Source organism: Brachionichthys hirsutus, unplaced genomic scaffold, assembly GCF_040956055.1.
Source record: "Brachionichthys hirsutus isolate HB-005 unplaced genomic scaffold, CSIRO-AGI_Bhir_v1 contig_937, whole genome shotgun sequence".
NCBI lineage: Eukaryota > Metazoa > Chordata > Actinopteri > Lophiiformes > Brachionichthyidae > Brachionichthys > Brachionichthys hirsutus.
In genome coordinates, this window is record NW_027180472.1 from 41,851 (window position 1) to 63,185 (window position 21,335).

General features: G+C 50.1%; 1 protein-coding gene across 1 annotated transcript in view; it reads right to left on the bottom strand.

Annotated features, from left to right (window-relative positions):
* The window catches only part of LOC137915188 (transcriptional repressor p66-beta-like), a 35,843-nt gene extending 14,737 nt beyond the window's left edge, over positions 1-21,106 (bottom strand). Inside the window, exons 1-8 of the mRNA XM_068758629.1 lie at positions 20,727-21,106; positions 16,811-16,940; positions 15,076-15,207; positions 11,780-11,908; positions 8,111-8,275; positions 4,549-4,918; positions 4,223-4,425; positions 1,630-1,731 (exon numbers count right to left, since the gene is read on the bottom strand). Coding sequence (XP_068614730.1) covers positions 1,630-1,731; positions 4,223-4,425; positions 4,549-4,918; positions 8,111-8,275; positions 11,780-11,908; positions 15,076-15,207; positions 16,811-16,940; positions 20,727-21,106 — 1,611 coding nt within the window. The remainder of the gene's footprint in view (positions 1-1,629; positions 1,732-4,222; positions 4,426-4,548; positions 4,919-8,110; positions 8,276-11,779; positions 11,909-15,075; positions 15,208-16,810; positions 16,941-20,726) is intronic.
* Between the last annotated feature and the right edge of the window lie 229 nt (positions 21,107-21,335).

The following is a 21,335-nucleotide window of genomic DNA, read 5'->3' on the forward strand; positions in this document are numbered from 1 at the left end:
CTGGATCAAAAAACAAGAGCCCTGGATTAAAAGACTAGAACCCTGGATTAAAAAACAAGAACCCTGGATTAAAAAACAAGAGCCCTGGATTAAAAGACTAGAACCCTGGATTAAAAAACGAGAATCCTGGATCAAAAAACAAGAGCCCTGGATTAAAAGACTAGGACCCCGGATTAAAAGACAAGAACCCTGGATTAAAAAACAAGAGTCCTGGATTAAAAGACTAGAACCCTGGATTAAAAGACTAGGATCCTGACCCCAACCACCGGTGCCGGTCCGTGGGGCATTGTTACCGGGCCGCTCAGATTTATCATTTCTGTTTTATTGATTGTTAGAGTCTGACAGGTGATTTATTTTGAAAAACCACCGGATTTTCTCCGATGTAACTTTCACCTGTGAATCTTCACACGCTTGTCTTGGTCATGTGACACGTTACTAAAAAATAAACCTTTAAACTAAAATTGGTAAAAGAACCCTGGATTAAAAGACGAGAATCCTGGATTAAAAGACTAGAACCCTGGATTAAAAAACAAGAACCCTGGATTAAAAAACAAGAGCCCTGGATTAAAAGACTAGATCCCCGGATTAAAAGACTAGGACCCCAGATTAAAAGACTAGGACCCCGGATTAAAAGACAAAAACCCTGGATTAAAAAACAAGAGTCCTGGATTAAAAGACTAGAACCCTGGATTAAAAGACTAGGACCCTGGATTAAAAGACTAGAACCCTGGATTAAAAAACAAGAACCCTGGATTAAAAAACAAGAGCCCTGGATTAAAAGACAAGAACCCTGGATTAAAAGACTAGAACCCTGGATTAAAAAACAAGAGCCCTGGATTAAAAGACTAGAACCCTGGATTAAAAAAAGAACCCTAGATTAAAAGACTAGAACCCTGGATTAAAATACAAGAACCCTGGATTAAAAGACTAGAACCCTGGATTAAAAGACTAGGACCCTGGATTAAAAGACTAGAACCCCGGATTAAAAGATTAGGACCCCGGATTAAAAGACTAGAACCCTGGATTAAAAAACAAGAGTCCTGGATTAAAAAACAAGAGTCCTGGATTAAGACTAGGACCCTGGATTAAAAGACTAGAACCCTGGATTAAAAAAAGAACCATAGATTAAAAGACTAGAACCCTAGATTAAAAGACTAGAACCCTGGATTAAAATACAAGAACCCTGGATTAAAAAACAAGAGCCCTGGATTAAAAGACTAGAACCCTGGATTAAAAAACTAGAACCCCGGATTAAAAGACTAGGACCCCGGATTAAAAGACTAGGACCCCGGATTAAAAGACAAGAACCCTGGATTAAAAAACAAGAGTCCTGGATTAAAAGACTAGAACCCTGGATTAAGACTAGGACCCTGGATTAAAAGACTAGAACCCTGGATTAAAAGACGAGAAACCTGGATTAAGACTAGAACCCTGGATTAAAAAACAAGAACCCTGGATTAAAAAACAAGAGCCCTGGATTAAAAAACAAGATCCCTGATTAAAGGATAATACATTTTGAATTTAAGAAAGATGGAGGAGATAAACAATTATTGAGACCACAAGTTCTACCTCATACAGAACACCTAGTATTCTTCACGAGCCTTTATTTTGAAATGAAGACAGGGGTACCTGGCGGAGGGCATGGTGTCGGATCATGGTGTCGGTCTTGGGCCCGGTGGGGGCGGCGCTGGGGGAAAGGGCCGCCTGCTGCTGCAGCCTCTGTTCAATCTCCTGACATGAAGAAACACGAACATTTAGCGTTTCACATGCACACATTTCTAGGAATAATTCACCAAAGCTTAAAGCTGACGGTATCCGGTGGACCGATTTTGAGTAAGACCCGGAAGAACTGGGAGTCGGAACTTCAGCTGAGCTTCTCAGAGACCTTCTGGGAGCGAACTTTGGGGGCTGTTAACTCATCATCCAGCTGCGCCAGACTCTCATCAATACAATTTAAGGTCGTACATAGGCTACACTATAGCAAGGAAAAACTTTCAAGGCTCTTTCCAGACAAATTTGATGAGAAGTGTAGTAGGTGCTTGCAGACCCCTTGTAACCTCACCCATATGTTCTGGACATGTCCCAAGCTGTCTGGGTTCTGGCAAAGATTCTTTAAAACAATCTCAGATATATTAGGCATTACTATAATTCCAACTCCACATATCGCCATCTTCGGCTTGCCCCCAGATGACCTCCAGATCACAGCGATCCAGAGAGCCATTATTGCCTTTCCTCGCTTGTTGCTCGTAAGAGAATTCTGATTATGGAAGTCCTCCCAACCACCATTACTCAAAGTCTGGCTCCATGATATTTCAGGCCTTGTGAAGCTGGAGCAGATTCAATTCTCATTAGAGGTTCATCTGACAGGTTCTATGCTCGTTGGAGACCTCTACTCAATGATCTGGATGGCTTGCCGGACGTTTCTCTGTGAGGCCCTTATATGTGGTCTTGTCTGAACCTGCCCTCCTGTGCTGGTCTGCCAGTGGCAGATAACTGCCCCTCTTTCAAGACTTAGTCAGACACTGTAGCACAACAAATCTGCTTGACTGACCAACCGTAGGCAGCTATTAGGAATCGCTCTGTTTACATACACATTGATACTAACACTTGTGTGAATGTATGCATGTTGTGTATATATATATATAATGTATTGCTTTTTTTATCCTCGTTTGTTTGCTTTTGAAATTGTTCATACTTTGTTATTTCTAGTTTACTATGTTGGGGGGTGGGTGGGTGTTCATTTGGTTGGTTGTTTAGAAAAGGAAAAATATAACTGTACGTTTGCACTTTACGTCTGTCTTGCATTTGATAAATAAAAGTATAAAAAAAAGAAAAAGCTGACGGTGAATTCAAAGCATCTCTGCCAGCGTTTCACTGACACCAAGACCAGCGTGGGCCAATCAATGAGCGGCAGCTCCAGAGGTCCAACAAGGACCAACAAGGACCAACAAGGTCCAACAAGGAGCAACAAGGTTCAACAAGGACCAACAAGGAGCAACAAGGAGTAACAAGGAGCAACAAGGAGCAATAAGGTCCAACAAGGAGCAACAAGGTCCAACAAGGACCAACAAGGACCAACAAGGTCCAACAAGGAGCAACAAGGTCCAACAAGGAGCAACAAGGTTCAACAAGGATCAACAAGGAGCAACAAGGAGTAACAAGGAGCAACAAGGTCCAACAAGGAGCAACAAGGTCCAACAAGGACCAACAAGGAGCAACAAGGTCCAACAAGGACCAACAAGGAGCAACAAGGTTCAACAAGGACCAACAAGGAGCAACAAGGAGCAACAAGGTTCAACAAGGTTCAACAAGGAGCAACAAGGTTCAACAAGGACCAACAAGGACCAACAAGGAGTAACAAGGAGCAACAAGGAGCAACAAGGAGCAACAAGGAGCAACAAGGTTCAACAAGGACCAACAAGGAGCAACAAGGTCCAACAAGGACCAACAAGGAGCAACAAGGTCCAACAAGGAGCAACAAGGTTCAACAAGGACCAACAAGGAGCAACAAGGAGTAACAAGGAGCAACAAGGAGCAACAAGGAGGAACAAGGTCCAACAAGGAGCAACAAGGTCCAACAAGGACCAACAAGGAGCAACAAGGTCCAACAAGGACCAACAAGGAGCAACAAGGTTCAACAAGAACCAACAAGGAGCAACAAGGAGCAACAAGGTTCAACAAGGAGCAACAAGGACCAACAAGGAGCAACAAGGAGTAACAAGGAGCAACAAGGTTCAACAAGGAGCAACAAGGAGCAACAAGGACCAACAAGGAGCAACAAGGAGTAACAAGGTTCAACAAGGAGCAACAAGGAGCAACAAGGAGTAACAAGGAGCAACAAGGAGCAACAAGGAGCAACAAGGAGCAACAAGGTCCAACAAGGAGCAACAAGGAGCAACAAGGAGCAACAAGGTTCAACAAGGACCAACAAGGAGTAACAAGGACCAACAAGGTTCAACAAGGACCAACAAGGAGCAACAAGGAGTAACAAGGAGCAACAAGGAGCAACAAGGAGCAGAGGGACGAGCAGCAACGCTAACGCTGCTCGGGAGCTGCCTGCCAGAAACATGCAGGATCATTAGGATATGCTAATAATGGGATCCAGATGCTAGGGCACTAGCATCTGGATCAGGGCACTGATCATAATGATCATAATGATTGATAACTTCTGAGCTGAGAGGTGGGCGTTTGTGCCGTGGGGACAGAAGCTAGCGATGCTAACCTGCTCCTGCTGCAGAGCCTTCACAAAGGCATTCTTCAGCCGGTTGGTGTGCTCCGCCTTCAGAGCCTTCTTCTGATTGGACGTCATGCACTGCTCACAAAGGATCCGGCCGCTCTTCTCCTGCTTCCAGTGGGGGGTGAAGTCAGTTCTGCACTGAGCGCAGAAGAAAGGCTCCATGCGGGCCAGCGCCCCTCGGAGTTTACCTGGAGAGAACACCGTTTCAGCCAATGGGAGTGCAGCAATCAGAAGCCTAAACGACAACCTGCATCAAATACAGAAGGGAGAGGACCTGCCATGACCCCCCCACCACCGGGTTCACGGCTTACCCTGACTGTCCAGCACACTCTGCACCACCTCCTCCAGGCCCACCATGTAGATGAACTCGCTGTTGGCGGCGGAGGGCAGGAAGTGGAGCAGTGGGGCGGGGGGCTTGGGGGGAGGGATCTCCAGCAGCGTTTTCTCCAGCTGCTTCCTCAGGGCCAACTTGGCTGCTGCTTGGCTGCTGGCCTGGTCGGTGATGGAGCTCACGCCTCCGCTGGCCGAGCTGGACATGGTGGACGGGCTGACGGCGGTGGCTCCGCCCAGGCCGCCTGCCACCCCGCCGGCCCCCGCTGCCGCTGCCGCCTGCATGTGGGCCAGGTTCATGTACATGGCACTGGAGCCTGAGCGCTGGGAAGACGCCATCTGCTGGCTGGCCTGTGAGAAAAGGACAGTCAAAGCTGTCTAAGATGGGTGGTCGCCATGACGACACCCAGCAGGTTCCAAGGTGCAGTAGCAAACTTTAAGGGTCATGTGTGCAACAGCGGAAATAGACATTTCTAATCGAGTTCCTGAAAATGATCTTGGTTTGTGACCCGACAAGCCCGAACGCCGTTCAACGGGTCCGTTCACTGATGACCTGCGGCGTTCCACGTTGGAGATCCCGTCAGAACCCCCAGCAGGGTCGGGTCATTTCCTGGATCACAGCTGGTCCTCACCCAGCGACGCCGTCGCTAAGTGAGTTCATCGTTAAACACGTTACCCGACCTGTAGTGCATTCATACTGGTGTATTTATTTAGCGGGCAGCACGGTGGCGTAGTGGGTAGCGCTGTCGCCTCACAGCAAGAAGGTACCAGGGTCGAGTTTGTATGTTCTCTCTGGGTTCTCTCTGGGTTCTCCAGAATCATGCAGCTTAGGTGAACGGCTTGCTCCAAACTGTGCGTAGTGTGTGAGTGCCGGCGACGCGTTCGGGGTGTACCCCACCTCTCGCCCATAGCAAGCTGGGATAGAGCAGCAAAGCGGCGTGGCGAGGAGCGTCCTTTACGCGCAGCACGGCGGTTTAGCGGCGTGGCGAGGAGCGTCCTTTACGCGCAGCACGGCGGTTTAGCGGCGTGGCGAGGAGTGTCCTTTACGCGCAGCACGGCGGTTTAGCGGCGTGGCGAGGAGCGTCCTTTACACGCAGCACGGCGGTTTAGCGGCGTGGCGAGGAGCGTCCTTTACACGCAGCACGGCGTTTAGCGGCGTGGCGAGGAGCGTCCTTTACGCGCAGCACGGCGTTTAGCGGCGTGGCGAGGAGCGTCCTTTACGCGCAGCACGGCGGTTTAGCGGCGTGGCGAGGAGCGTCCTTTACGCGCAGCACGGCGGTTTAGCGGCGTGGCAAGGAGCGTCCTTTACGCGCAGCACGGAGGTTTAGCGGCGTGGCGAGGAGCGTCCTTTACACGCAGCACGGCGTTTAGCGGCGTGGCGAGGAGCGTCCTTTACGCGCAGCACGGCGGTTTAGCGGCGTGGCGAGGAGCGTCCTTTACGCGCAGCACGGCGTTTAGCGGCGTGGCGAGGAGCGTCCTTTACGCGCAGCACGGCGGTTTAGCGGCGTGGCGAGGAGCGTCCTTTACGCGCAGCACGGCGGTTTAGCGGCGTGGCAAGGAGCGTCCTTTACACGCAGCACGGAGGTTTAGCGGCGTGGCGAGGAGCGTCCTTTACGCGCAGCACGGCGGTTTAGCGGCGTGGCGAGGAGCGTCCTTTACGCGCAGCACGGCGTTTAGCGGCGTGGCGAGGAGCGTCCTTTACACGCAGCACGGCGTTTAGCGGCGTGGCGAGGAGCGTCCTTTACGCGCAGCACGGCGGTTTAGCGGCGTGGCGAGGAGCGTCCTTTACGCGCAGCACGGCGTTTAGCGGCGTGGCGAGGAGCGTCCTTTACGCGCAGCACGGCGGTTTAGCGGCGTGGCGAGGAGCGTCCTTTACGCGCAGCACGGCGGTTTAGCGGCGTGGCGAGGAGCGTCCTTTACGCGCAGCACGGCGGTTTAGCGGCGTGGCAAGGAGCGTCCTTTACACGCAGCACGGAGGTTTAGCGGCGTGGCGAGGAGCGTCCTTTACACGCAGCACGGCGTTTAGCGGCGTGGCAAGGAGCGTCCTTTACACGCAGCACGGAGGTTTAGCGGCGTGGCGAGGAGCGTCCTTTACACGCAGCACGGCGTTTAGCGGCGTGGCGAGGAGCGTCCTTTACGCGCAGCACGGCGGTTTAGCGGCGTGGCGAGGAGCGTCCTTTACACGCAGCACGGCGTTTAGCGGCGTGGCAAGGAGCGTCCTTTACGCGCAGCACGGCGGTTTAGCGGCGTGGCGAGGAGCGTCCTTTACGCGCAGCACGGCGTTTAGCGGCGTGGCGAGGAGCGTCCTTTACGCGCAGCACGGAGGTTTAGCGGCGTGGCGAGGAGCGTCCTTTACACGCAGCACGGCGTTTAGCGGCGTGGCGAGGAGCGTCCTTTACGCGCAGCACGGCGGTTTAGCGGCGTGGCGAGGAGCGTCCTTTACGCGCAGCACGGCGTTTAGCGGCGTGGCGAGGAGCGTCCTTTACGCGCAGCACGGCGGTTTAGCGGCGTGGCGAGGAGCGTCCTTTACGCGCAGCACGGCGGTTTAGCGGCGTGGCAAGGAGCGTCCTTTACACGCAGCACGGAGGTTTAGCGGCGTGGCGAGGAGCGTCCTTTACGCGCAGCACGGCGGTTTAGCGGCGTGGCGAGGAGCGTCCTTTACACGCAGCACGGAGGTTTAGCGGCGTGGCGAGGAGCGTCCTTTACACGCAGCACGGCGTTTAGCGGCGTGGCGAGGAGCGTCCTTTACGCGCAGCACGGCGTTTAGCGGCGTGGCGAGGAGCGTCCTTTACGCGCAGCACGGCGGTTTAGCGGCGTGGCGAGGAGCGTCCTTTACACGCAGCACGGCGGTTTAGCGGCGTGGCGAGGAGCGTCCTTTACACGCAGCACGGCGGTTTAGCGGCGTGGCAAGGAGCGTCCTTTACGCGCAGCACGGCGTTTAGCGGCGTGGCAAGGAGCGTCCTTTACACGCAGCACGGCGGTTTAGCGGCGTGGCAAGGAGCGTCCTTTACGCGCAGCACGGCGGTTTAGCGGCGTGGCGAGGAGCGTCCATTATTTATTTTCTAAAGCCACAGGGAGCCGCAGCAGAGGGATGAAAGAGCCACACGCGGCTCCGGAGCCGTGGGTTGCTGACCCCTGCCCTAACCTAACACAACCCTAACCCCTACCCCATAACCCTACCATACCCCATAACCCATAACCCATCCCAACAACCCTAACCCCTACCGGATGCTCTCTTCATGAGATCCACCAGTCTGGTAGATCCAGCTGGGGGGAGATGGCTTTAATACGACATCAATGATCTGATTGATGCCCATTCACAGCCGCTTATTTTACGAAACAAATGTTTTGGCCAGAAAAGAGGTTTTGATCTTTGAGAGTGAGATAAATGTGAGAAGATGTTAACGTCTGGCTGAGAAAAGCGTACAAAGTGTGTGTTGACGGCTTTTACAGCCTGAAAACGTGTGTAATATTTGTAGAAGATAAAGCTGACGACTTGAATGTCGTCAGTGGGACGCAGGTGAAGCGCTTCATCAGCCATACCTGGTAGCCAACAGGGTTGGGCATGCTTGAGCCAGAGCGACACACCCCAGACTTGGAGGAGAGCCTCTGGCTGTGCAGCTGGGCCGGGTTGGGGGCTATCACTCGCTGGGAAATCAGCATGGGGGGCAGGTTAGCGTTTGCTGCTGACCTGATGACGGTGTGACCCTACAGGAAGGGGAAAGCATGGCACCATTTCATTATGGAAAGGCTATTAGCAAAAAAATAAATACACACATATAGTCATTATAGAAGACAGAAGACAAGCCAATATAACAATCAGAAATGTGAGCGGGAAAAGACAGGATCAAAGCCACGAAAACGGTCCTGTAGCCAGGCAACAAAGCAAACCCCGCAGCCAGATACCCCCGTTAACGGACAAAACGTTGTTAGCTTTCTCCTTTTCCCTCGGTTCTATTATTATATCTCATGTTGGAGGTGTTTATTCAATAATGAGTCAGGATTATAAAACGAATCAAGTTTACTGAAAGTTTTCAGTAAGTACAAAGCTGGTAAGGAAACACAGCGCTGGGCTCTCCTACAGACGCGCGGGGGGGGGGGGGGGGCTCTGTAGAAGAGTCCTGAATGTTCTACGGCAGTGATCTTTATAGTGGGTGTCAAAACACCCTCCTCCTGGGATGGGCCGTTGGGCCCTGACTTATTCTCATTGTGTATCAGTTACAATGTGATGCTTTATATGTGATTAATCTATGTGTGTGATTATTCCCACAAAGGATGTATAGATAAAGAAACTAAGAGTGTTTGTGCAGCCTGTGTATTGCGAGCGTGCTGCAGAACTCAAATATCTAACAACGTCCACGGCCCCCATGAAGCATCGGTGAACCGTGCAGCGCTGCGAAGGTACCATGCATGGACAGAGACGCCGAGAGGCTGACGAGACCCAGTACAGCCGCCCAGGAATGAAATGGTTAATAGTCCTCCTCAAACCAGCTCGGAGGTCAGGGGAGACGAACAGTCTGTCTAACCGCAGAGATTTACTCGAGAAGCACGTAACTCAAGGGCACCTCGGCAGTGCTCTGCTCTGGAGGCAGACCGGCCCCCCTCCAGTCACCAGCCCACACTCCACATTCCACCAGAGCTGGGACTCGAGCCAGGGCCCCACCCACTGAGCCCAGCCCAGGGCCACACCCACTGAGCCACTGCCACCAAGCAGCTCATTCCCCTCCGAATTGGTTTTACAAATGACACATTTCACATTTTGAAGCTCCATTGACTGCAATGTTACTGAACATTTCAAAGTGATCCAGAATCCAGGATCTCTTCTGGATCATCACTCAAATTTAGTCATCTATTCCTGGAAACATTCGCAACATTTCCTGAAAATTTCATCAAGATCCATCCAGAGCATTTTGAGTTATCTTGCTAAAGGAAGGACGACCTCCCAGGGAACGCAATACTAGTTTGGATTACAGGTGTGTTACACCTTCATCCTCCATATCTGTTCATCTGCTGCCCAGCCTCCCTGGACACTAAACAGGTACAGATAATGGCTTTAGTTGTTCTTCATAATGACTCCCATCCGCTCCGGGATTAAGTCCATCTTCTTCCCTCTGGACAGAGGTTTTTAATCCCAAGGTGCAGGACCACCTGTTGTAAACATCGCTTTGTTCCTGTTGTCTCTGAGCACCATGTCTTATTTCTTAGCTCTATTATTATTGTCAACGTACATTTTATGTTCTTATTCCAGTTCTAATGAGATTGATTTTAATTCCTTAAGGCTTTTATTGCATTTATTTCAAGTTACCTTGATCTTTATTATTACCCTCGCCGAAGAGGAGGCGAGGGTATTGCAATTGGGTGCATTTTTACATCTGGAATTGTGCCTGTGCTGTAAACTGTCACTTTAAGAGGGAGGGACACGAATGGCATGATGGGAAAAAGAGTCCAGAAGGAGTCTTGTAGTACGTTCCGGAGCAGCAAGCTAGAGCAGGTTTGGCCCCTCTGATCCGGAAGCCCTGTTTACTGTCTCACAAGATCCAATAGTCTATTGGAGGCGGAGTCTGCAGTCTCTGATTGCCTTTCTAGTTGGTGGAAAAATGAGCACATTATTGACCTGATACTCGATAAAGTGCCTCTTTGTCTGGGTCATTGTGTTTCTGAGATGGGCGTCAAATGCTATCAACCTTTCTGCAAAAAAGTAGAAATCAAGTAACCTTGAACGCCCCCTACAAAAGCAATGTCTCCAAGGTGCGAGCACCCCCGGTTGAGAACCCCTGCTCTATCACCAGAATCCGTACTTGGCTTACCGATAACAAACTGTCACTACATCTTGGAAAAACAGAATCGATTCTTTTTGGGTCTAAACACTCTCTACGTGAGATAAATGTTAATGATTTCAAGGTCACAGTCGATAATACAGTAATCTCCAGCAAAGAAGAGATTACCTATTTGGGCTGTGTTCTTGACAAATACCTGTCTGGCGATAGTATGGCAACTAAGGTGATCAAAAAAGTCAATCAGAGAACAAGATTTTTGGGCAGAATGTCTGCTTTTGTCAACAAAAGTGCTCTCCGGACTCTTGCTGGAGCCCTCGTTCAGCCCCTCTTTGACTATGCTAGCACCTCCTGGTATTCCAACATCAAAGTGTCCCTGAAAACCAGGCTCCAAACCTCCCAAAACAAACTGATTGGGCTACTCCTCAATCTGGGGCCCATGACCCACCTTCTTCCTGGACATTTTGCTAGCCTAAAATGGCTCAGGGTAGAAGACAGGGTTAAACAACTCAAAATGGGATTGGCATTTAAAATAGTCAATGCAGCTCTGCCCTCAGTCCCCTCAATCCCTGCATACCTGAATAAACACCTCCACAGATTTAGTGACACCCACAGCCACAACACTAGAGGGAGCTCAAACAACAACCTGATTACCCCCTCCTATAGGACTAACATGGGTAAATCATCTTTCTACAATACTGCCCCCTAAGGGTGGAACTGTTTGACTCCTGCCCTCAAAACATGCACCTCTTTGGCCTCCTTCAAAACGGCCCTAAAAATACACCTTTCAGGGGGCAGAAACGGAGATAGTCATCACGACTCTCTCCGGATCAACCCCCCCCTTTTTTGTCCACCTACGTTGTACATATTATGTGCCTTTTTTAATTTATTGTTATTTTGCATCTGTGGAGTAATTTAATATTAGTTGTATTTGTATTGTTAATTGTGGATGATTTATGTACGAAGGACTTTCAACGGAAACAAGACCGCAAGGGCTTTTTAGAAATGCTCCTCTTTGACTGTACTTGTACTGTAATACATGCTACTGTTTGACTGTACTTGTACTGTAATACATACTACTGTGACTGTACTTGTACTGTAATACATGCTACTGTGTGACTGTACTTGTACTGTAATACATACTACTGTGACTGTACTTGTACTGTAATACATGCTACTGTGTGACTGTACTTGTACTGTAATACATGCTACTGTGTGACTGTACTTGTACTGTAATACATGCTACTGTGTGACTGTACTTGTACTGTAATACATGCTACTGTGACTGTACTTGTACTGTAATACATGCTACTGTTTGACTGTACTTGTACTGTAATACATGCTACTGTGTGACTGTACTTGTACTGTAATACATGCTACTGTGTGACTGTACTTGTACTGTAATACATACAGATGATCTTTGGTGGTGCAATGTTACCTGTGCAGTGCGCAGGTTCTGGGGCTCAGGGTTGTGCAGGCCGGGCCTCACTGGCAGCTTCCCCAGGCCACTGGAGCTGTGGATTGGAGGAGGCTGCACTGATGATGTGGCGTTCTGGACCACTGGAACCTGGACACAACCATATCAACAGTGAATCACTGATGGTCTCCGGGTTACGCCCTCGTTGAAAGTCCTGATTTATGCTCGATACTCTAGAGTCTACTGCATGGTCATGCAAACAGGAAATCTGTATATCTGCATACGTTATGATAGGACCATAGAAACCTGGACCCTGACCTCAACAATAAACTGGACTGGTCCCACAACAATGTGCAACTCAACAACCACCAGTGCAAGGACGGAACAAAGTCACGGTCACCAGTATGCAGAGCACGTTGTACCGGATCTGGATCAGGCGTACAGCAGTTGATCGGTGTTTGGTGAAAAAATATTGAGTTGTCCACTCCTCTCTACCTACGGCCGTTGTGGGCGCTCCGGACGGCACTACGGGCGTAGCACCAGCACCACCTGCTGATCAAAATCTGTCTCTTGGACCATAGAGCCGGAGCTATTGTTCTCCACGCCCAGTGCATTGTTGCGTCATACCGGACATAGACAACAATAGCGCCGGTGCTACGCTTTGTAGATAGAGGGTTAAACACTCGACAGTCTCTGCCAACTTTCCTTTTCTTATGTCCGCTCAACCAACCAGAAGGTCTGAGGGGTCAAAGAGTAAAGTGCAAACCTGGCTGGGTCCTGAAGATTATTTCAGTTTAAATCAAGCCACGCCTCCCAGTTATGTTAACTCTCACATTTCTGGAGACGCCGGCCGAGGAGGTGGAGTTGGAGCCATCTATAACTCGGAGCTCCAGATTAACACTAAACCTAAATTAAACTATGCCTCCTTTGAGAGTCTTATTCTTAGTCTGTCACTCCCAACATGGAAATCAAGCCAGCCGGTCCTGATTGTTCTAGTTTACCGCCCTCCAGGCCCAGACTCTGATTTCATGTCAGAATGTTCTGAATGTTTAACAAGCTTAGTTCTGAAAGCAGAACAGATACTTGTTGTGGGAGATTTTAACATTCATGTAGATTCAGTGACGACTGCCTTGCTACTGCCTTCCTCTCATTACTGGACTCAATCTAATCCAAGGTTTCTCTTTGACACCGTAGCTAGGCTAACACAAAGCTAGAGCAGCATATTACTCATCAATATATTCGAGAGAAAAAGCATGTTATTTTGCCTTATTTTTTATAGTTGTTTTGTCTCACATCTTAATATCTGAACATTTAAATATGTGAACTAAAGTGCAATCACATTTGTAAATGAATGGCTTCTGGTTTTTAAAATGTAAATAAACCAATCTACTGTGATAAAACAACAAAATTGCAATAACTGCATGAACCATCAAAGTGAAGTCTAACTGGGGGGATCGTTGTTCTCCAGCGCCTCCGGGGTTAACTTCCAGACCACGCTGGGGACGAAGGCTGAAGCGCAGCAACACAAGATGGACGCCGGCCAGACGTGCTGAATCACTGAAGCTGCTTTATTTTACTTGCACTGTTAAACAAAACTCAGTTTCCTCCTATCGCTCGCATATCTCTGTCTTCTCCTTCTCTCTCTCTCTCTCTCTCTCTCTCTCTCTCACACACACTCGCTCCCGGGGGGAGGGGCACACGCCCCAGCTGGACGCGCGCACACACACACACATCCACTCAGACACATCTCACAACATATGAATAAGGAAATACATCGCAATAAAATAATGATAAGCGTTCGCTTTGGCCTGGGGAGTTCAGTTCACCATTCGCTGTAACGATATCTGGCGCCATCTAGCGTTCAGAATGGGTATAATGTCTAAACCCCGAATATAACACGACCCGACTTTTTCAGCCTAATTTCAATGCAAGAAACATCGTGTTATATTTGAGCCAATACGGTAGTATTGCTTTGCTAAATACGATTAATCTATCTTTACTCACAGGCTATGTACCCAAGTCTTTAAAACAGCAGTCATTAAACCGCTTCTCAAAAAACCAACATTGGATCCTGATGTCTTGGCTAACTATCGGCCAATTTCAAACCTTCCATTCCTGTCAAAGCTTCTAGAGAAAGCAGTTTCCAGTCAGCTGTGTGAATTCTGACAAGACAATCAGTTATTTGAGGTTTTCCAGTCGTGTTTCAGAGCTCATCATAGCACAGAGACAGCATTAGTTAAAGTCACCAATGACCTTTAATAGCGTCTGATAATGGACTTGTCTCCGTGCTTATTTTATTAGATCTCAGTGCAGCCTTTGACACAATAGATCATCAGATTCTGTTACAGAGGCTGGAACAATCTGTTGGTGTTAGAGGATCTGCATTGAACTGGTTTAGATCATATTTATCTGATAGATTTCAGTTTGTACGTGTTCATGATGAATCTTCTACGTACACTGAAGTTAAATATGGAGTTCCACAGGGTTCAGTGCTTGGACCTATTCTGTTCACGCTGTATATGCTTCCCTTAGGTAACATTCTCTCTCTCTCTCAACCCAGCCGGTCAGACAGATGGCCGTCCACCATGAGCCCAGGTTTTGTCCAAGGTTTCTGCCTGTTAAAGGGAAGTTGTTCCTTGCCTCCGTTGCCAGAGTTCTTGCTCTTCTGGGTCAATTTGGGTTCTGTTTCCCTGCTCATCCTGTAAAGCCTTGAGATGACTTTCTGTTGTGATCTGGCGCCATTCCAATAAAACTGAATGGAATTGAATTGAATAAATACGCCACACCTCCATAAAGGTCAATGTATCTCGGGTGAATGCAGCATCATGGTAGCACAGGTAGTGTGGTTAGCAGGAGCTAACGTAGCATTGCCAGCTTCTCACTGATCTCAAGCCCGGATAAATGCAGAGATTTTTACACTGGTGCATCCGGTGTAAAAGTTCACCAAACTACAATATGCAAATCACCATAATTGCTGGATCAGTTCATCACTACGCTCGTGTATAAGTGTGACACAGATAGGGGGCGCCACACATGTGCAGGGCCTTGCAGTGTTTGTGTGGCATTCTGTCTTCTGAAAGGCAAAGCATCAACACACACAGGCTGAGCTAAAGACATGCACCTCACAGGACCGAACTTATACAGCTCTTAAAATAGTACACAATCTGAGTCAGCAGTATGCTGGAAAAGTGGCCCAGTTCCCAGAAGGGTCGCCAAACTACTAGAGTAGAAGTACTTCATTTACATTCCACGAGTGAATATTCCAGGACTGGGCAGAGACAATGTCCTGATGAGCGATGGTGAGGAAAAGGACCGACCTTCTGCACAAGATTCTCCTTCTGCATCTGACTCTGTCGGAGCTTCTTGAGGAGAACCAGACGAGCCTCCTCCAGGCGCAGCTCCTCCCTCAGAGCCTTGATCATCTGCTGCCTCTCCTCCCCGGTCTTCCCCTGGACACAGAGACACACACGACACACGCCAGCAGGTGGCAGCGTTAAGAACGTTAAGACAAGCACTTTGATGGGAACACACTCAACAACCGTTTTTGAGAGGTTTATCAAATTTGAATTCATACAGTACCAAGCTATATAACACTAGCTGTTGTATTACTTGGCCTTTGGGGCTGTCAACTGTAAAGGCCAGTAAGATCTGGAACAGTCTTCCACTCGCCAGCAGGGGGCGTCCCACATTACAAACCTTTAAAACTCACCTCAAGCAGTGGTTGAAGGTAAACCAGGCCTGTAACCAGTAGCTCTAAACCTTTTAGTAATGTACTGTACTGCGTTGTGTTTTTATTGTAACCTCTTGTTCTTTTTTATGTCTTGTTGTGTTTTTCTGTAACCTGCCTCGGGACTACGGATGTAAATTAGCATTTTTGCTATAATCTGGCATATTTACGTCTATTAGATGCGTCTGTATAGATGTTCATTAATGTGCACTGTCCCTATCAAATAAATGAAAAACAAAAAACAAAACATGAAACCCAGATTAGGAACCTTTCTTCAACCCAAAACATTGTAAAACTCAAAGAACTAAAACGACTCTTATCTCAAAGGTAGGGCAGGGCTGTGCAGATGTTCAGGTCAGATTATCTGGGGCCACACAGATAGGGCGATACAGATTATCTGGAGCCACACAGATAGGGCGATACAGATTATCTGGAGCTACACAGATAGGGCGATACAGATTATCTGGAGCTACACAGATAGGGCGGTGCAGATTATCTGGAGCCACACAGATAGGGCGATACAGATTATCTGGAGCTACACAGATAGGGCGGTGCAGATTATCTGGAGCTACACAGATAGGGCGATACAGATTATCTGGAGCCACACAGATAGGGCGATACAGATTATCTGGAGCTACACAGATAGGGCGGTGCAGATTATCTGGAGCTACACAGATAGGGCGGTGCAGATTATCTGGAGCCACACAGATAGGGCGGTGCAGATTATCTGGAGCTACACAGATAGGGCGGTGCAGATTATCTGGAGCCACACAGATAGGGCGGTGCAGATTATCTGGAGCCACACAGATAGGGCGATACAGATTATCTGGAGCCACACAGATAGGGCGATACAGATTATCTGGAGCCACACAGATAGGGCGATACAGATTATCTGGAGCTACACAGATAGGGCGATACAGATTATCTGGAGCTACACAGATAGGGCGGTGCAGATTATCTGGAGCCACACAGATAGGGCGGTGCAGATTATCTGGAGCCACACAGATAGGGCGATACAGATTATCTGGAGCTACACAGATAGGGCGATACAGATTATCTGGAGCTACACAGATAGGGCGATACAGATTATCTGGAGCTACACAGATAGGGCGATACAGATTATCTGGAGCCACACAGATAGGGCGATACAGATTATCTGGAGCTACACAGCTCGCTAACATTTCTGTTGGATTTTTGATCATTATTGTCAGCATCACAGGGACAGATGTCTTGATTGGATAACAAGGACCAGTGAATGTTGATCATGTGGAAGCTTGACAGACCGGAGACATCTCAGGTGTCTTCGTGTGAGGACAGAAGTCTACCTTGAACATGTCCAGGTTGGCTTGGTGTCGGCGCTCCTCACGGTGGGGGGTGCTTCTGGGACTGGACGCTTCATTGTCTGACAGGATGATGACATCTGGAGACGGAGTCCGTCTATCGTGGTCCACCTCACTTTTTGGGACAAAGAAAGATAAAGTTTTGTGTCATCTTCTCGCATATCTGAAGCAAATACTCATCACCAAATCTGCCAGTTCACGATTCGAGCCGAGTCGCTGCTGGTGCAGTTCCCCTGACAAACCACACGGCGATTAATGACGTCAAAATGCTTCTTCTTTCCTCCGGTCAGAAACTTGATCAAGCTGCATCTTGGAGCAGTCGCCAGTTCAGAATGAAAGGAGCTGCTTCTATGTTCTCGTCTCGTCTGGGTCACCAGAACACCAGACAGACCCCCCCCCCCCCCCCCCCGGCCACTTCCACTAGCTCTTCTGGGGGAATCCAGGCCTGAGAGATATAATCCCTCCAACGTGTCCTCCTCCCGGCTGGACATACCCGAAACACCGCCCCTGGGAGGCGTCCTCACTCGATACCTGAGACCCTCTACTGGCTCCTCTTGATGTGGGGGAGCGGCGGCTCGACTCTGAGACCCTCCCGGATGCCCGAGCTCCTCACCCTGTCTCTGAGGCTGAACCCGGATACCTTAAACTAGAGCTAAATTAGAGCGCAGATCGACCGGTAAATCAAAAGCCTCGCCTTGCACCTTAGCTCCCTCTTCACCACAACGGACCGGTTCACGCTGAACCGGTCCGCCTGTCGATCTCCTGCTCCATCCTTCCCTCACTCACAAACAAGACCCCGCGCAACTGAGGAAGCACTTCCACCCCCCCTTTGAGGGTACAGAGAACCATGGCCTCAGACTTGGAGTTGCTGATCTTCATCCCCGCCGCTTCACATTCGGCTGCCAACTGCCCCAGTGAAGCCGGACTCGACCCCTCCCCCGCCCGACTGTCCATTAAAGTTATGAAGGAAACTCTTTCCTCATGTTGGGATTTGTAAAACCTGAATGCTGGTCATTGGGTGGAGGCCATGTCACGGCCTGTCCTCTGAAGAGACGACCTTCGTGTTCAGCAGGTTTTTATTTGTTTTGTTTTTTGTGGATGATTTATGTACGAAGGACTTTCAACGGAAACAAGCCCGCAAGGGCTTTTTTGAAATGCTCCTCTTAGACAGGATGTTTGACGTTATTTGTACTGTAATACATGCTACTGTGTGACTGTACTTGTACTCTAACATTCTATCTAATAAATATATTCATCATCAGGTAAATGTGTTCCTGGGGACCATTTGTGTGGAGCGTCACGACATCATGTCCAACTGGCCATTCAGGTAAGACATGAACTGTTGAGCTGCAACTCCATAGGTTCAAGGCTATCCGTAACCCCGCCCCTCCATACCTGTCTGACCTCCAGGTCAACATCCCCGCCCGCCCCCTCTCTGTCAGGTCTGCCAGAGAGGGGGCGGGGACCTGACTGTCCCCCCAGCCCGTCTGTCCACCATGGGGCTAGGAGCCTTCCTCCTCCCTGTCATCAGAAACTCACCTATTTCAGCAGGTGTGTACGTAAACGTCTCTCCCCGTTTGTTGCTCCGCTGCAAAGCCCCTCATTTTCTCTTTTGCATTTTAATTGTCTTTTATATAAGTGGCGGCGCGCTGTGGTGCAGCGGCTCCTCTAGCGTGTGTGAGCGGGTAAAGTTCGGTGTAACTGAGCTTCTGAGCGTCAACAAAGCTCAACCGCCGACTCTTCCATCGACTCTCGGAGCTCCTGAGGACATCGGGCTGGCGCAGCAGAGTTCAGCGGCCCGGAGGCAGGCGGAGACGGTGTGCTCGGAAGCAGAAGAGGGGCGAGCGGGGCGGCCTGCTAGCTAGGCTAAAGGCTAACCCGACTCGCCCGGCTGCTCCATCGCTCTTTCTGGCTAACGTTTGCTCGCTGGATAACAAGATGGACCTTCTGCGGCTGCGACTAAACACCTACAGAGAGATGCGGGATTGCTGCGTGCTTCTTCTGACGGAAACGTGGCTAAATAACAATGTGCCGGACTCCGCCGTTCAGATCGACGGTCTGCTACTCTTCCGCGCGGATCGTAACCATCTGTCGGGGAAGACGCGAGGAGGAGGCCTCTGCATCTATATCAACAGAGGTTGGTGCACGAACTGTTCCGTGGTTAGCAGCCACTGTTCTGAGGCGGTAGAACACGTGACGATCAGATGCCGGCCCCACTATCTGCCACGGGAGTTCACAGCCGTGTTCGTCGTAGCTGTTTACATCCCCCTGAGCGCTAATGCTAACGAGGCGCTACGTGAGCTACACGACAACATCGGCAAACAGCAACACAAGCACCCGGAGGCGCTCTACGTGGTTGCAGGAGACTTTAACCACGTCAACCTGACGGACATTTTGCCACGGTTCCACCAGCATGTCACCATTGCAACCCGGGGGAACAACACGCTCGACCGGGTGTATAGGAACCGCAAGGACAGCTACAGGGCTACCCCCCGTCCCCACCTCGGCCTCTCTGACCACATCTCCATCATGCTCGTCCCTTCCTACCGTCCTGTGTGCAGGAAGGGACCAGCATGACGAGTCGGAGGACATGCAGGAGGTGGAACATCTGGTGCAGTGGTGCAGAGATAATAACCTCTGCATCAATGTGAAGAAAACAAAGGAGATGTTTGTGGATTACAGGAAAGGAGGCTACACCCCCCCCCCCCCTCCCCTCTACATCGGAGGAGCGGCTGTCGAGGTGGTCCAGACTCCAGAGCATCAAGTACCTGGCCATGCACATCGCTAGTGACCTGGCGTGGAGGACCAACTCAGCCTCCTTAGTAAGGAAGGCCCACCAGCGCCTCTACTTTGAGGTGAGCAGGTGTGGGCTCCCCTGTCCTGGTTCCTTCTACAGGTGTGCGGTGGAGAGTGTCCTGCATCATGAAGGACCCCGCCCACCCTGCACATGGACTGTTTGGCACCCCCCATCATGAAGAACCCCACCCACCCTGCACATGGACTGTTTGCCCCCCTCCATCATGAAGGACCCCACCCACCCTGCACATGGACTGTTTGCCCCCCTCCATCATGAAGGACCCCGCCCACCCTGCACATGGACTGTTTGGCACCCCCATCATGAAGGACCCCACCCACCCTGCACATGGACTGTTTGCCCCCCTCCATCATGAAGGACCCCGCCCACCCTGCACATGGACTGTTTGGCACCCCCCATCATGAAGGACCCCACCCACCCTGCACATGGACTCTTTGCCCCCCCCCCCATCATGAAGGACCCCACCCACCCTGCACATGGACTCTTTGCCCCCCCCCCATCATGAAGGACCCCACCCACCCTGCACATGGACTCTTTGCCCCCCCCCCATCATGAAGGACCCCACCCACCCTGCACATGAAATTGACTGTTTCTGTTTCTGCTTGAACGACTGTTTCTTCGACGCCTCTAACTCGGACCTGAGTGCAATTTTCGTTCTTTTCATGCAAGTGTTGGAGTGACAATAACATTTCTTGATTCTTGAAGTGTCTTTTAAATTGTTGTACGGCGACCTTGAGCGCTTTGAAAGGCGCCTTATAAATAAAATGTGTTATTATTATTATTATTCACCAAAAAAAGATCAGTCATCGTTGACCAATCAGGTCATCCGAGCTCCTGCTCACACCTGGTGTAAATGTCCACCGAGTGTGATCAGTTCACTAGTGGACAGCTCTCAGGGTGATGATGAAGGCCGCATCCAGCGGGCGGAGGGTTACACTCGGGGGGGGCATTTGGGTTCTCTGACCTACAAAGAGAAGCAGCATATGTTTGTCCTCCCTCCACCCCAAGACAGGACTGGTGCCCCCTCTGTCCCACCCCCCCTCCGAGACAGGACTGGTGCCAGCTTCAACAATGATATCGTCTCACCATCTTCTCCCTGCGCTCATATCCACAGGCTCATCCAGGATGTTCTCCTTCCCATTCTTGCTGGTTCCAACATGGCCACCGTGGCCCCCCAGCCTTAGATTTCCATTCAGCTTCTCTTCATAAGCAGCACCTAGTAGGCTCTGATGGTGGAGGGTGCTGGCCCCGGGGCCCTTCCCATCTCCAAGGGGCCCCGCCACTTCCAAGGCTGCCAGGTCAGCGAGGTCCTTGCGTTTCAGAAGAGCCAGCATCTTGAGCCGCTCCATGGCCTCGTGGCCCTCCATCTTGAGGCGCTTGGCCAGGGCCTCCTCCCGCTCGCTGGGCGACTCCAGGCCTCGCTTCAGCAAGTTGAGCCTCAGCGCCTCCTCAGACATCCGCTCCATCCTGTCAAAGACAAGAACAAACATGTGGGTTAGCAGAGCCTGTGAGCCGGCCTGCTGGAGGCGTGTTGCACGGACTGGACTAGAGATGGAGGAAGCAGACGTTACTAACAGACTGGCTGAGCGATGGAGGAAGCAGACGTTACTAACGGACTGGACTAGAGATGGAGGAAGCAGACGTTACTAACGGACTGGACTAGAGATGGAGGAAGCAGACGTTACTAACGGACTG